Raw genomic sequence first — 14149 nt, 5'->3', positions numbered from 1 at the left:
GGTTTGTAGGGCTTTAGTGTAGCACTGCAGGAATCTTGCTAGGCCTGAGTCCTGTGGGAATCCGCCCTGTATACTTCACCACAGACGGAGGCCGACTCCACCGACATGCAGCGTGTAGACAGGCCGACTCCACCGACATGCAGCGTGTAGACCCCACTTAGCTGTATCTTCTTCCCAAGTTTACTCAGGCTGCCCCCTTAGAGCTGAAGCACTCATGACGTAGCCTGTGCCTTGCCTCCCATCACAGATGAGGTGGGACTGGGAAAGAGTGAATGAGGTTTGAACTCAGGAATTACAAGGCAGAACCTATGTACGTAACTGGACGTCCTGGCTCAGTCCTTTCTTTTGCAGTCTTATTTAAAGATGCTGTCCTCCCTAGTTCCCAGCCTTCCACATGCCACACCTTCACCTTCTGGGTGGGTAGTGTAGAATAGAGGATGAAGGAGAGCATTTTCATTTTGTCCTTTACCTAGCAATTCAGCAGGTATGTATTAGAAAATTAAATATTTATTGTCAATAACGTTTACACGGAGCCCTCTTTAGTAAAACAAATAATTATGTTCTTAACAAAAACGAGGGTAGTAAAAATCGATGATTTTGACTTTTGGATATAGGCAAAATCTTGGGATTGTTAATATGTCAAGAATCTCTAAGGAAATGTTTCCTATAGGCCTATCATGAAACCTTTCTATCTGCATCATTGTAAATGATAAGCAGTTCTCACAAGAATGTTTCTCCTGTCTCTACAAAAAAGAAAAAAAGAAAAGAAAGACAGACAGAAAGAAAAGCCTCCTTTGTGGATTTTCCAGTTTGTCATTAACTGGAAGCTACAGGGCTTTCTTGTGTATCCTATGGAGTTCATGCGGGGAGATATTCCAATAGGAAGGACAGTCATCAGCAATAACTTGTGTTTTTCTAAACTTTGAAAATGTTAGTGTGAATGATGTTCTTAAAGATAATCATCTGCTAAAGCTTTTTACTTGAAAATCCAAAGCTGTGAAATTGCTATGCTCCTTACTACAGGCTGACTGTGGGAGAACAAATTGGAAGGGAGGCAAAGCTTGAGACAAGTGTCCATCTTAGGAGTGGGATGCAATTCGACCCAATTCATTGCTTCAAATCTGTCACCAGTTATCTTGCAGATAAGATGGACATACAAGAGAACCTATCTGATTTATACATCCTAATCTGCCAGCTAGATTACTATGCACTCTCAAAGCTAAAGTAATCTTACCTTATGACTTATTCTGTGCACCTCATGATGTTTGCATACATTGACAATGTAGTATGTGTGTATTTATTTTAGTGCCTTAATATATTTTTGATGCGGTATTTTGCTAATGGTTAAATGAACTGTTCTCTTAAAGATAAAATGCTGTTCATTGAAAGGATCTGTTAGATAATTTACACTTGTTATAAAATAGTACATGTGAATGCTTTTGTCATTTTTTTATCTAAGTCATTCAGTTTGAGAATCAATATTATTTATTAGATGCCCTTTCTATAACCAATGTTATTTTTCAGTTGATGCTCAGAAATGTGAAAAAGTGATATTTTAGTACAAGTACAACGGTTGCATTTGTTCTTATGACATAGCGTGGAGCCTTATTAATATACTGCTTTGTTCTTCTTTGCCAAGGAACAACACTTCGGTAAAAAGTTGCTTATCACACTGGATCCTCAGTTAGAAGTGGCTCATTCATTACATTTATAACTTGCTCTTTGTCATCTGTTTTAAATTGTTTTGGCACAGACAACTCATACTCATAATTCATACTCATAGAAAGTTATACAGGTATTCTAAAGGTAACCTTTAAGTGTGTTAAACTATATTTTTCAACCAGGATATAATTTTGGAAACTAGCATCTCCTTGAAAAGGAGCTTTGTCTGGGCGTGGTGGCACACTGAGTTCCAGGACAGTCACAGCCACACAGAGAAATCCTATCTCTAAAAGAGATGTGCACAGCCACAGCCAGCATGAGCATGTTTTTATGTCCTTGTAGTTCATCTGTACATCTTTAGAATATCACTCTATGTGTCTTGTTTGTTTGTTTTTCGAGACAAGATTTCTCTGTAGATTTGGAGTCTGTCCTGGAACTTGCTCTGTAGACCAGGCTGGCCTTGAACTCACAGAGATCCTCCTGCCTCTGCTAGGATTAAAGGCATGTATCACCACCACCCTTCGCGCTCCAGTGCACTGCGACATTCAGAGCAGAGAAGCCGTGCAGTGATGTCGTTTTCTCAGGAACTTACGCATTTTAAAATGAGATTTTTTTCTGCTATTAAGAGAGTTATTTGTATATCCCAATATAAATGCCTTATAATTTGTGTTATCCCCCACACTTGGGAGAATATGGTTTCCTTACCACATGTGATTATTTGCAGCAAAAAGTTTGTCATTTTGCCATAGAGCAGCTTGTGCTTGTATCCTAATACGTACATTGCACCTATTGTTGCTGAACTTAAAGTCACATGGTCTGTGCCCCTAACAAACCGGGTTGAGCAGTTCATACACTAACTTGGAGTTCAGTGAATAGTGGAAAGGGAGGCGTATTCAGTGCGAGCACGTGGAGGAGAGCAACCAGAGGCTCCAAAGACTCCCAAGTCCATCTCCAAGAGGGAGTGGAACTCAGCAGTCCTGCCCAGGCGGACTCACCAAGACTGACAGACAAGTGGTGATCTTTCTCTAAGAAGTTCCTTTTCTGGGTGCCCAGGGCCTTTGCTCCCAGGAGTTTTTTGTTTTATTTGTTTTTGTTGTGTTGTTGGGGGGTGGGGCTGACTAATTATTGGGGTCCATTGTTTCGGTAATGGCAGGATGATAATACAAGGCAGGATGGTCACACTATTTTGACAAGTTTTATACAGTGTGGTCCTTTGTGTTTTAAAGCACTTCAGGGACTGGGATATTGTTCCCGCCACACTTCGTTGCACAGATGTACCTACCAGTAGTTACCTATAGGAAAGCATGGGAAATATGTACTTCAAGCTGAAATCCCACTCAGCTATCATTTAGTTTGAACAAGTGGGACATAATTGCTTCATTTAAAGAATAAATTTGTTTGCTGGCTTTCACAAGGCGGGGGTGGGGGGGTTGTTAGCTGAGGGTTCCTGCCTACAACACGGCTGCCAAGAAAAGAAAATCGTCCCTGAGGAGTTGGCCGCTTTTCTAGGCGTGCGGGGATTGACGAGCTCCTCCTTGGAGAGAATTGGAAGCTTCCTTCAAGGTCCTGCAAAGACCGCAAGGGTTCCGGAGGGGCCGGCTGCCTGCTCACCCCGGGCCGCGCCCACTTTGCCTGACCCACCCTTCGCGCGCCAGCCCAGTGTGCTGCGACATTCCGAGCAGAGAAGCTGTGCAGCGATGTCTTTTTCTCAGGAACCCACCCCGGCTCCGGTGGCAGAGCCTCACACGGAGGAGGCGGCAGACTCGGTGAGCTTCAGGAGGGCGAGAGGGAAGGGGGGCTGCTAGGCTCTCCCAAGGGCAGGGAAGAGAGGCACCTGCCACTGCCCTTTATCAGATGCTGAACGAAGTACAGAGTTTGCTGCCACTGGGACACCCCAGAGAAAACAGAATGGCACCCGGAGTCCTGACATGAAGCAACAAGTAGGCAGGAAGGAAGGATCAGTCAGGTGTCTTAGCGTCCTGATCCCAGACCACTGCAGGTCCTCCTGGAGGCCTCTTCAGCCCTGGCCTCCCTTCCCCAAACTCCAGGCGGCTCCTGTGGAATTAGCCTCCCTCTAAAATCCTGGTGCTGCCCAAGTTCTTAGAAGGCTGGGCATCCCCGTGTGCCCAGGTGGGGGCTTTGGAGGTGTGGGGAGTGGGCAAAGGGGACCCCAAGGTGTTCTTAGGCACTTTGTGTTCTCTTCATGAGTAGAGCCGAGATGGGGCCACCCCAGTTCCACTGCAAGGTTTTCCTGCGGCTTCAGTAGACTACCACCTCCACCCCTTATCTCCATTCAGGGTTTACTGTCAGGCAACTCAGCAAAAGAAAACGGCATTCCTTAGCGGTGAGACCCCTGGTGCCTCCGTGTGCCAGTAGTCCCAGTTCCTGGATGAGGCAGGAAGATTCCTTGAGGTTCTGGGAAGACCTGAAGAGTCTTAACAACCAGAAAAGTGGAGGAGTAGAGATGTAGCCTAGGGGCAGAGGGTTTGTCCAGCATGGTAAGACTCCTATGCTGGGGGCAGGGTAGAGTAGGAGACCCTCTGGGGCCTCTCATTTTCCAGGAAAATTCAAGGAATTGAGGTGGTGTGATCGGCGAAGAAAAAGAGAAAGGAAGGAAGGGAGACAGAGAGAGAGGAAAGAAACTGAGGCTGCCATGAAGCTCCAGTGTGTTAATTATCCTAATACTCTGAGGTGTATAGATCTGCACTTTCCTCGTCAAGAAACTGAGACTCATCGTGCCTAAGCGCCTTGCCTAGGTCACAGCCAGTTGGTCAGTTTGTAAAATGTAGATTCCATGGACTGATGGGGTTAGGTGACCAAATGACCATTCCGAAGACTGCAAGACTGCTCACCTCAGTTTCTGCCAGAATTTGTTTGGCTTCTGTTATTTAAAACCTCCATAGGCCCATGTAGGGGAAAACTAGAAACTCATTATGGGATGAGAATCCACTGACACTGGATTCTGCCAACTAAGCTTTTCGAGAAATTGCAATAAGGTTCACACAAATGTCAAAAAAGTATGCACCCAACCCTGAGAATGGTTTTTCTCCTGGGGTAGGAAGCTTGTGTGAAGTGTGTGATAAACCTTATCTGGGAAGACCTCTTCCTTGCAGCCTGCCTGTGGTGCCTACAAGATACAGAGATAGGCAGAGTCCCAGTTCCTTTCCACCCCATTTCTGTCCGCAGGCAAAGGAGGAAAAACTGGTTCCTAGCATTATCGATTACAGAACACTTTACAGTGTCCTCCTGGTTATTATTGCTTTAAAAACATACTAAGCCCCTACTAATCGCCTAGGTACTAGAGGCCCCACAGTGAGTTAGAAATTTATGCTCTCAGCTTACATGAGTATGCCAGACACTGGGCAATTCAGAGACCTGAGCTGTCGGGGAGGGAATGCCTCTGAGGAAGAAACATTTAAATGGCAAGCAATCAATTCTTGAAAGACACAGAAGAACCTTCTAAAGAAAACAATATGTGTGTATACACACAAAGTATACACAAAGACCCTGAGGAAGCAGCAGTCAAAGGGTTTGAACGATAAGAAACTCCCACCAAGAAAGCTATTTGAAGAGAGGGAGGGAGTGGGAGTAAAGTGAGCTCCTGCAGGCCATTTCCAGGACTTGGGTTTTTGCTAGACAATAAAGACAGACAAGTTATTGGTTTTAAGCGGAGAGCAGGCATAGTCTAATTTATGTTCTTCAAAGAGCACTGGCTGCTGCAGGGGGAGTGGACTAGCGGCAGGGGAGCCACTTAGGAAGCTTGCCTGACAGGGGAATTGGAAAAGAGAGGAACCAAGGATGACAAGGTCGTGGCCTGGATTGCTGAGCAAATGTCAGTGTTATTTAATGCCCTGTGGCAAATGGGGTTTGGAGCTGGCTTCACAGTGGGACGGCAGCAAGGACCTGTGTTTAGACCATGGGACTGTGAGCTGGCAATCAAATGTTCATGACTCTGCTGGATGGCTGAGGGGCTGTGATATTCCACGTTCCAGGCTCTTAGACTATTCTGTCATACTGCTGGGTTGATAAAGTCTTTCCAAAAGCAAGGGGATAAGGTTTGCTGGTGTCTATGGTGTACACACCCCCATCATAGCTGATGTCAGGGAAAGTTGCAAGCACTGGACAACTGAGTGGCTAAAGATACCTGCAACCAAGTCTGATGATCTGAGTTTGTTACCTAGGGTCCCAATGGTAGAAAGAGAGAGAGCATACTGTGACCTCCACAAGTATGCTGTGGAGCATCTCTCTCTCCCTCTCCCTCTCTCTGTCCCTCTCTCTCTCCCTTCCCCCCTCTCTCTCTCTCTCTCTCTCTCTCTCTCTCTCTCTCTCTCTCTCTCTCTCTCTCTCTCTCTCTCTCTCACACACACACACACACACACACACAAATGTAAAATAAATCCAAACATTGAACGATAGATTCTCAGAACCACTGTCTTGTTCAGTCATCCTAACAGTCTTGTCAAGTTAGCAGGAAGATTGCATCCAATGAGGAAAACAGCCTAGAAACATAAAGGGATGTGTTCAAGATTACATAGGGCCCACAGCTCAGATTACTGACTCGGACAGAAAGTGGCTGTGGCAGGAAGCATGGGGACAAAATGCAAGGAAGAACTTCCCCCTGGAATGGTGTAGAGGTCATGATTTAGAATTCTGTTTCTTAATTCTCTCTCACTTCTCCATAGGGTGATCTGGGGTCAAAATGAGCCTTCGAGTCACCAGGAAATATAGGATTTTTATGAAAGTCACCGAGGCGCAGAGCGCTGATTCCTGTCTCTAGGAATAGGGGTTAGTTCCCATGTCTCCCCCAGGACAGCAGAGCCGGTCGCCTCTCGGTCTGTACGAAGGTGTGCTATGGCATTGGTGGGGTCCCCAACCAGGTGGCCTCCAGCGCCTCAGCCTTCTACCTGCAGCTCTTCCTACTTGATGTGGCACGGGTGAGTGTGGGCAGCCTCCCTGGTCTTTCTACCTCCTCTCCGCCCATGCTGTCACTTTGGTTTTGGTAGATCATCCTTTGACCCAAGTTTGGTAACATTTAAAAAGGCCGTAGAAGGAAAACTCTTTAAGGATACTCATCACGTCCTGCTTGTGCTAGGAAAATGAGAAAATAATCAGGTATGGTGACAGACACTTGTAATCCCAGCATTCCAGTAGAGAGGCAGGAGGCTCAGGAGTTCAATCCCACCCTCTCGGCGGCATGGTTAGAGCTTTCCCCCCTCCTCACCAGCTCTATGTCCCTCAGACCTTTCTAGAATCATGTCCTGGGCAGGAGCCCTTTCCACAAGCAAGCAAGCCTGCCTGTGTTCTCTGACTTCACGGAGCCTTGACTATCTCCTCTCGATGATTTCAGATCCCCGCTGCCCAGGTGTCCCTTGCCTTGTTCGGAGGGAAGGTGTCTGGGGCGGTTGCAGACCCCGTGGCTGGCTTCTTCATCAACAAAAGCAGAAGGACAAGGGCTGGACGGCTAATGCCTTGGTGAGCAGCCCCTTGGTGCTTAGACTCCAGACCCTCTCCTGGCCCTATGTCACCGTCACAGCCTGTTTCTTAGGTGGTACCTTGGCTGGTTAGAAGGCAAGCCTGCGTGGCGCAGGACATGAGCTAGGTCAGAATGAGTCTCGCAGTACTCCAGAGACATGCTTAGGGATTGTCTGTCCCTCTCCCTGGAGGAAAGGTAACATGCTTGTGCTCCAGGAAAGCAAACAGTGCCTTATGTGTGCAGGCCAAATGCTCTACCACTAAGTGAACCCCAGTTCTCCACTGTCGTGAATACAGTGAACGGCACCCCTAAGGGCCCTGGCCGGAGTCCCAACAGTGAATGTCCTTCCTTCCATTACCTTTGCTTCCCTCTATCTCTGTGGCTCCCCAAGAGCCCCAGCTCCAGGGTCCCCTCAAAGGGCAGAATCAGGGTGAGGTTGTTCCTGTTGGGTCCTTGGTGCCCCTGTGCTGTAGGCACTGTCCCTTAGCTGTGCTTCTACAGGGCGCTGGGCTGCATGCCTTTAATCGCACTGGCCTACTTCTTCCTGTGGTTTCTGCCCCCATTCACCAGCCTGCATGGGCTCTGGTATGTCACCTTCTACTGCCTGTACCAGGCCCTGTCTACGGTAAGTGTGTGACCGCCTCTCCTAGGCCTGGTTCTGGCGAGCCCCACTGCCAGATAAAATTTCAATTCAGAGTAAGGGTATTGTAGGTTGGCTTCACGGCTCTGGGCTGTCCATCAGTGCTTGGAAACCTTTCACCAACAACGTTGCTGCTCAGGGCCTTGCTTCTCAGCCCTTCGCTTTGAGATTCGGATGCTTTGGCCCTGGATGGAACAGGGTGGCTGCTGGTTTTTGCTTAGTGAAGTGGCTGGGGAAGGAGACACAGACCTTGAGTGACAGTATGGGTGGTAGAGGCCACTCTAAGCTCTGAGGGGCCATGCCAGTTCTTCCAGGTACCCTACACAGCGCTCACTATGATCCTCACCCCCAGCCCCAGGGAACGAGACTCTGCCACTGCATACCGTGAGTACAATTCTGTGTTTGCTGGGAAGCTGCTGTACCCCGGTTCCTGCAGCTCGCCATGCCACCTTGTACATGCTTTGTCTCCAGGGATGACCATGGAGATGGCAGGGACACTGATGGGAGCCACTGTCCATGGGCTCCTCGTGTCTGGTGCCCATGGGTCTCGGAGGTGTGAGGATTCTGTGCTCGCTGGGAGTGCTGCTGTGTCCCCAGATGTAGTAAGTGTACAAGGAACTCTGCTTTCTCTGCGGGGTCGACTCCTTCCTCCAGGGATGCTCTTCTGTTGGTTCTCCCTCGGGTGGGGCTGCTCATCCTTTCCCTACCTCTCTAGCTGAACTCATAAGCCCCAACACCTATCAGGTTCTCCACCAAGCCTGTCTGGAAAAAAGGGAGGGCGGGAAGAAGGGAGAGACAGAGAGAGGACACAAACCATGTAGTTCAGTGGTAGAGCACTTGACAAGCATGCATAAGGCACTAATGGACTCAATCACCAGGCATGGCCAGAACCAACCAAACAGCCCCAGCAAAAGCACAAGCGAGGCATGGTGGCGCCCTGGGCGATGGAGACGGGAGGAGCAGGAGTTCACGGGTATCTTTGGTTATAGAGTCAGTTTAAGGCCAATCTGAGTTATATGAAACCTGTCAGTGTGTGTGGACAGATGACAAACCACCAATAGACAAAAACAACAGGAGAAAACACAGGGGCTGAGTTACCACTCAGCTGCCAGAGTTATTTGCCTAGAACATCTGAAGCCCCTCAGCACCTTATAAACCAATGATGGCTCCCAGCTGTAATCCCAGCACCCAAGAGGTGGAGGCAGGCAGATGCCAAGTGCAAGGTCACCCTTGGCTACATAGTGAGCTATAGGCCAGCATGGGCAACACAAAGACCCTGCTTTAAAAAAAATCCCATAAAAATTACCAACAATTTCAGGACAATGAAAGCAAAGAATTGGAGTCAAGCACAGTGGGTTTTCCAGGGTGAGGCCAGGGGTACACCATTCTGCACTCTCTGCCTCCCCCTCCGCCCTCTATCCTCATTGGCCATTGTCCCCAAGCATCTCTTTATCTACATTTTCACTTTCTTTGTATTTCCTCTGTGCCTCTATCCGTCACACTATTGTTAACTGCCTGTGTATGTGCACAGCCCTCCCCACTGTCCAGCCTTTACTATGGATGAGGAGCTACTTAGTCATCATTGTGACCTCGGGATCTAGGACACAGAAGTGACCAGCAATGCCTATTTGCTGACTAAGATGGAACAGTAGGCATGCTGACCTTTGGTGGCACAGCTGTTCCCTTCCATAGCGGGGCAAAGAGTCATCAGAGGAGCAAAACTCTTAGGCCTAACTCTGACCGAACTGGAGCAGCAGAAGCCAGCATCCTCGGGCTTGGGGTGAAGGCATGGAGGGGTGCTCCCGCTTTCCTGCCTGGTCTGGAAACACTACGCTCAGTGCAGTATTGTCCTCCCCACAGGCGCGCCTCTACTGCATTGCGGCTGCTGTGGTTGCGTTGACGTACCCTGTGTGTGGCGGTTTGCTGTGCCTAGGAGTGAAGGAGAGGCCAGGTATAGGGTGCAGAGAGTGTGAGAACATGAGACAGGAGCTGGGAGCAGGACTCCTCCTGGGGCTGTTTTTGACTCTGCCAGTCCAGGTGTCACCTTCCTGTTTTGCAGACGCTTCTGCCCCAGCGTCAGGTCCAGGCCTGAGCTTCTTCACGGGGCTGGCCATCACGTCCCGGCATCCGCCCTACTTGAGTCTGGTGGTCTCCTTCTTGTTCATCTCAGCTGCCGTCCAGGTACCGCTGGCCAAGTGATCTCTGATTTGCTCTGGCTGTGCTTACCATAAACAGGCGTTTGGAATAGGGTCTCACGTAGCTCAGGCTGGCCCTGAACTTGTATGTAGTTGATTCTAGCCAGCACATCAGCTCCTGATTCTCCTGACTCCACACAAGTGCTGGGGTCACAAGCATCTGTCATCATGGCCAATGTAGGTTTCAGTTTTATAGGTAATGAGACGTGACTGAGAGTGTGCTGGGAAGAAAAACCTGGGTGTGACTTGGGTGACTGGGGTGATGTCTGGGAGGACAGCCTCTCATACTACCTGAGCTATAGTCAAGTCCGTCTGATCTTAACTATGCGAACAGGGACAGTGCACAGGGAAGGATGCTTGTATCCATGGTGAGGAGAAATCTTTTGAGTTCAAGGACTGGATGGGGGGAGGCCTTACTAAAGACCTTCCCCTTACATGTGACTTCCGATCCTGCCAATTCCCTGCATATCATTTCCTGTGCTTCTTCTCAGGTGGAACAAAGCTACCTGGTCCTGTTTTGTACACACGCTTCCCGGCTACAAGAACATGTTCAGAGCTTGGTGCTAACCATACTGGTAAGGGGACCAAGGAGGTGGAGGCTGGGGCCCTTGGGAGACTGAGGGAGAACCTCTGTCACCAAAAGTCTCATGGTCACATTTTGTTTCAGTCCCATTCCAGCAGAGGGTGGAGTTGGGGAATAGCTACTGGTTCAAAACAGACAGTCTGAGGTTGGGTGTCCTACCTAAAAGCAAGGGTTTTGAGGTCTGGAGAAAGGTGTGGGCCTCAGGGCCTGGTGGGATGATGCTGTGTGCTCACAGATCTCAGCTGTCCTGAGCACCCCTATGTGGGAGAGGGTCCTCCAGCGATTTGGGAAGAGGACATCTGCGTTCGGGATCTGTGTGAGTGAATCAAGAAGCAAGACTTGGGGGTAGCTGAGGAGGTAACCAGGGAGCCTGAGCTCAGTAGGGGTTAGATCTGGGTTCCCATGGGTCTGCTGGGCCTACCACAGGACCAGGTGCGGGGCTTATCTTGCATCACAAAGGCTGAGCCTATTATGAGAAAGCAAGGCAGGAAAATGTGGAGGACTGGCTCACAGGTCTCTCTCCCCAGATAATGGTGCCATTTTCCATCTTGCTGGCTGCTGTGCCCTCTGCACCTGTGGCCTATGTTGTGGCCTTTGTCTCTGGTGTGAGCATTGCTGTGTCCCTGCTGCTACCCTGGTAGGCTGGATGAAATGATGGGGGATTGGGAGCCTCATATCCTCCAGTAAGGGAATCTCTCTTCCTCCTGCTGTCCTACTTCTTGGATGGGACCACCAGTTCCTTCCTTGGAGCCAACAACAGCAGAGGGAAACACAGTGGTCCTGCTGGACACTGTGGGTTGGTTCTGAGCAGAGGTCTCCAACTTAGTCTCTGCTCTCCTGAGGACTCACAGGCTGGCCCTTGGCTTTTCAAAGGGAAGAGGGCTAACCCCATGCACCTGCCCCCAGGTCCATGCTGCCAGATGTGGTGGATGACTTCCAGCTGCAGCACCGGCATGGCCCAGGCGTGGAGACCATCTTCTACTCATCCTACGTCTTCTTCACCAAGCTCTCAGGCGCAGGCGCCCTGGGCATCTCCACCCTCAGTTTGGAGTCAGTCCTAGGGAGGGGATACACCAAAAGCACAAAAGTCCAGGGGGGTGGGAAGAGGAGACAGAACTCCCACCCTAGCTGTCACCCATGAGTCTGGAGTGCGTGCAGCACTCTATGGAGTGTGGTGGACCCCAGCATCAGAACTAAGGGGCTCTGAACTTCTTTATACCCAATCTGGCTATCAGTCAGTTATTAGGAAAGGGTGGGGTGACACATCAGTGACTTCTGCACCCAAGGACTCATGTTCAACAAAGCTGAAAAACGGAGGGGTGGTGTTTTTCCAGGTTCGCAGGGTATAAGGCAAGAGCCTGCCAGCAAGCAGAGGAAGTGGTGGTCACCCTCAAGGTCCTCATCGGTGCTGTGCCCACCTGCATGATCCTTATTGGTCTGTGCATCCTCATGGTTGGCCCCACTCCCAAGACGCCAAGCCAGGACACCTCCTCCCAGCTAAGCCTTCGGAGGTGGGCAGCGCTTGTACATTGGGTACACATGGGCAGGGTTACCAGCCTAAGGGACACACACACCCCGGCATCTAACAGCTAACACCAACCAAGCCATCAGATTTCGGGCTGCTTGCCTTAGCTTCAGTGACACTCCTTGCTCCTAGATTTCCTTCTGTCTCTAGTCTTTATCCTCAGCCTTCTTCCTTGCATTACCTGGTAGACGGGGGATGTGAGGAATCTCTAGATCTCCCTTGCACTCAGTCTACTCGTGCGACCTAGAACACCTCACACCAGTGACTCATGTACCCTCCACCCTGCACTTCCGCCAAGTTCCACATCTAGGTGCATTGCTCATTGGACAGCTCTACCTGCTGTCTGCCCAGCGTAGGAAGCCTTCGCCTGATCTCATTCCCTCCCTACACTTCTCCTTCTGGATCCCCGACTCAGAGAATGCCGAAGCCTGGGAGCCACCTGCTCTTCCCTCCCATGGCTGCTGAGTGCCTGCCCGGGCTTGTCCTTCTCCTACCATACATCCTACCACGTGGAGGATGTGTGTACTGCCTGGCTTTCCCAGGACAGTGCAGGCATCTTACAGCTGAGAATACAGTTCATTAATCCGTCTATTCCAGGAGCTCAGCACAGGGCCCAAGGCCCAATAGGTGCCTATTGGAAAGTGTGTGCTACCCCATCAGCATACACCTGACCCACAGATGTGTCTACTTACAAATACATAAGTTGGTGTCCATGTCGCCCCAGGACACCCAGGCGGCATTATCGACAGGCCTTTATTCTCATAGCTGGTAGCATCAGCCTTCGGCTAAAGGGCCCAGAGGCCCTGCTGTCCACTCAACAAAGCCTAGAGCTTGGGGACTTGCCTGAGGGGACCTGGAACTGGGCTGTGGCTTTAGTAGGCCTGTGAGTGCAGAATTGCTGGCAATGCTTGGAGCAGCTGCTAAAACATCTGTGGCACTCTGTGACAGGGTGAAGACCCTCATCTCACCCCCCTCTTCCTCCTTGGTGTCTTCTCTTCCCTCAGGAGAACTAGCTACAGCCTTGCCTGAAGTAGAAGGGGACTTCTGTGAGGAAGAGCAGAAGCCTGCATTTTCTAGAATTCTCTCTGTCCAGCAACCTGAGCATAGCCTACCAACTTAGCACACGGCATTTTCCCTTGCGAGTGGAGACTCTAGGGACATCCCCTGAAGGGGCTGGCCAAGGCTCCGGGAACCCTACTCAGCACCTCCTTTCCTGTTGACCCTCGGCCTTCCAGGCTTGTAGCCCAGATGACTCCACCTTCAAGAAACCTCAGACTCCGAGAGCATCCTGCCGACTCCAGCCTGGACACTCCCTTTGCTGGATGGCAGAGCTCCACACACAGGAGGTTTGCAGAGTCTCCAGTGGACACCTGCTGAAAGCGAAGAAAAGCTGGGACACCATATGACTGGGCAAACTGAGGACACATGACGTTTTGGAGGCTAAGCAGACCCACCATGGTACACGGGTGTTTGTCCAGCGTTTTTCTCTGCTCACACAAACTGAGGTGCTACCCCATCAGCATACACCTGATGCTTCTATCAATAGACAGAGGATGACGCAGAACCATCAGAGGCCTTTCACTTTTTACAAATAAATGCAAATGTATTTTCTGAAATTCTTTTACATTAGCATATAATAGGAAGGGCAGTTTTCTAGGGGTTGTATAAATCTTTGGGGTAGAAGGATTCACTGGGGTTTTTGTTTTTTCAAAAACAAATTTAGCTGGGTGTAGTGATGCACACAGGTAATCCTGGCACTCAGGAGGTTAAAAACAGGAGAATCAAGAGTTCAAGGCCAGGGGGCTGGAGAAATGGCTCAGCGGTTAAGAGCACTGACTGCTCTTCCAGAGGACCAGGGTTCAATTCCCAGCACCCACATGGCAGCTCAAAACTGTCTGAGAATCCAGTTCCAGGGGATCTGACACCTTCACACCAATGCACATAAAATAATAATAATAAAAAAAAAAAGATAAGAGTTCAAGGCCAGGCTTAGCTAGGTATCAAGTTTGAGGCCAGTCTGAACAACCTGAGACCCTACCTTATAAGTAATCAAAAGTAAAGTTAAAGAGCT

At 49.6% G+C, this 14149-nt stretch overlaps 1 protein-coding gene across 3 annotated transcripts; it reads left to right on the top strand.

The window, feature by feature from the left end:
* Positions 1–122: 122 nt before the first annotated feature.
* Mfsd2b (major facilitator superfamily domain containing 2B) lies at positions 123–13694 on the top strand. 3 transcript variants are annotated; one of them, XM_038318143.1, is made up of 14 exons: positions 123–3428; positions 6471–6596; positions 7010–7134; positions 7637–7760; positions 8081–8159; positions 8247–8377; positions 9636–9726; positions 9835–9956; positions 10462–10545; positions 10789–10869; positions 11081–11190; positions 11460–11603; positions 11888–12064; positions 13083–13694. In XM_038318143.1, the coding sequence occupies exons 1-14, from the start codon at positions 3360–3362 to the stop codon at positions 13105–13107; spliced, it is 1488 nt and encodes a 495-aa protein (XP_038174071.1). In that variant the 5' UTR covers positions 123–3359; the 3' UTR covers positions 13108–13694. The 3 variants fall into 3 exon arrangements, with proteins under 3 accessions (XP_038174071.1, XP_038174070.1, XP_041910376.1); XM_038318142.1 differs by lacking the exon at positions 7637–7760 and having other exon boundaries at positions 6345–7134; XM_042054442.1 differs by lacking the exon at positions 7637–7760 and having other exon boundaries at positions 123–7134.
* Positions 13695–14149: the final 455 nt, after the last annotated feature.

This window comes from Arvicola amphibius, chromosome 2 (genome assembly GCF_903992535.2).
Source record: "Arvicola amphibius chromosome 2, mArvAmp1.2, whole genome shotgun sequence".
Lineage (NCBI taxonomy): Eukaryota > Metazoa > Chordata > Mammalia > Rodentia > Cricetidae > Arvicola > Arvicola amphibius.
This window is presented reverse-complemented; position numbering and strand designations above follow the sequence as displayed.

Coding starts and splice junctions, on each gene's coding strand:
- Mfsd2b (XM_038318143.1), top strand. CDS start 3,360: ATGTCTTTTTCTCAGGAACCCACCCCGGCTCCGGTGGCAGAGCCTCAC. Junction 7,761..8,080: donor TGTACCAGGCCCTGTCTACG/GTAAGTGTGTGA, acceptor GGGCCATGCCAG/TTCTTCCAGGTACCCTACAC. Junction 8,378..9,635: donor CTGCTGTGTCCCCAGATGTA/GTAAGTGTACAA, acceptor TCCTCCCCACAG/GCGCGCCTCTACTGCATTGC.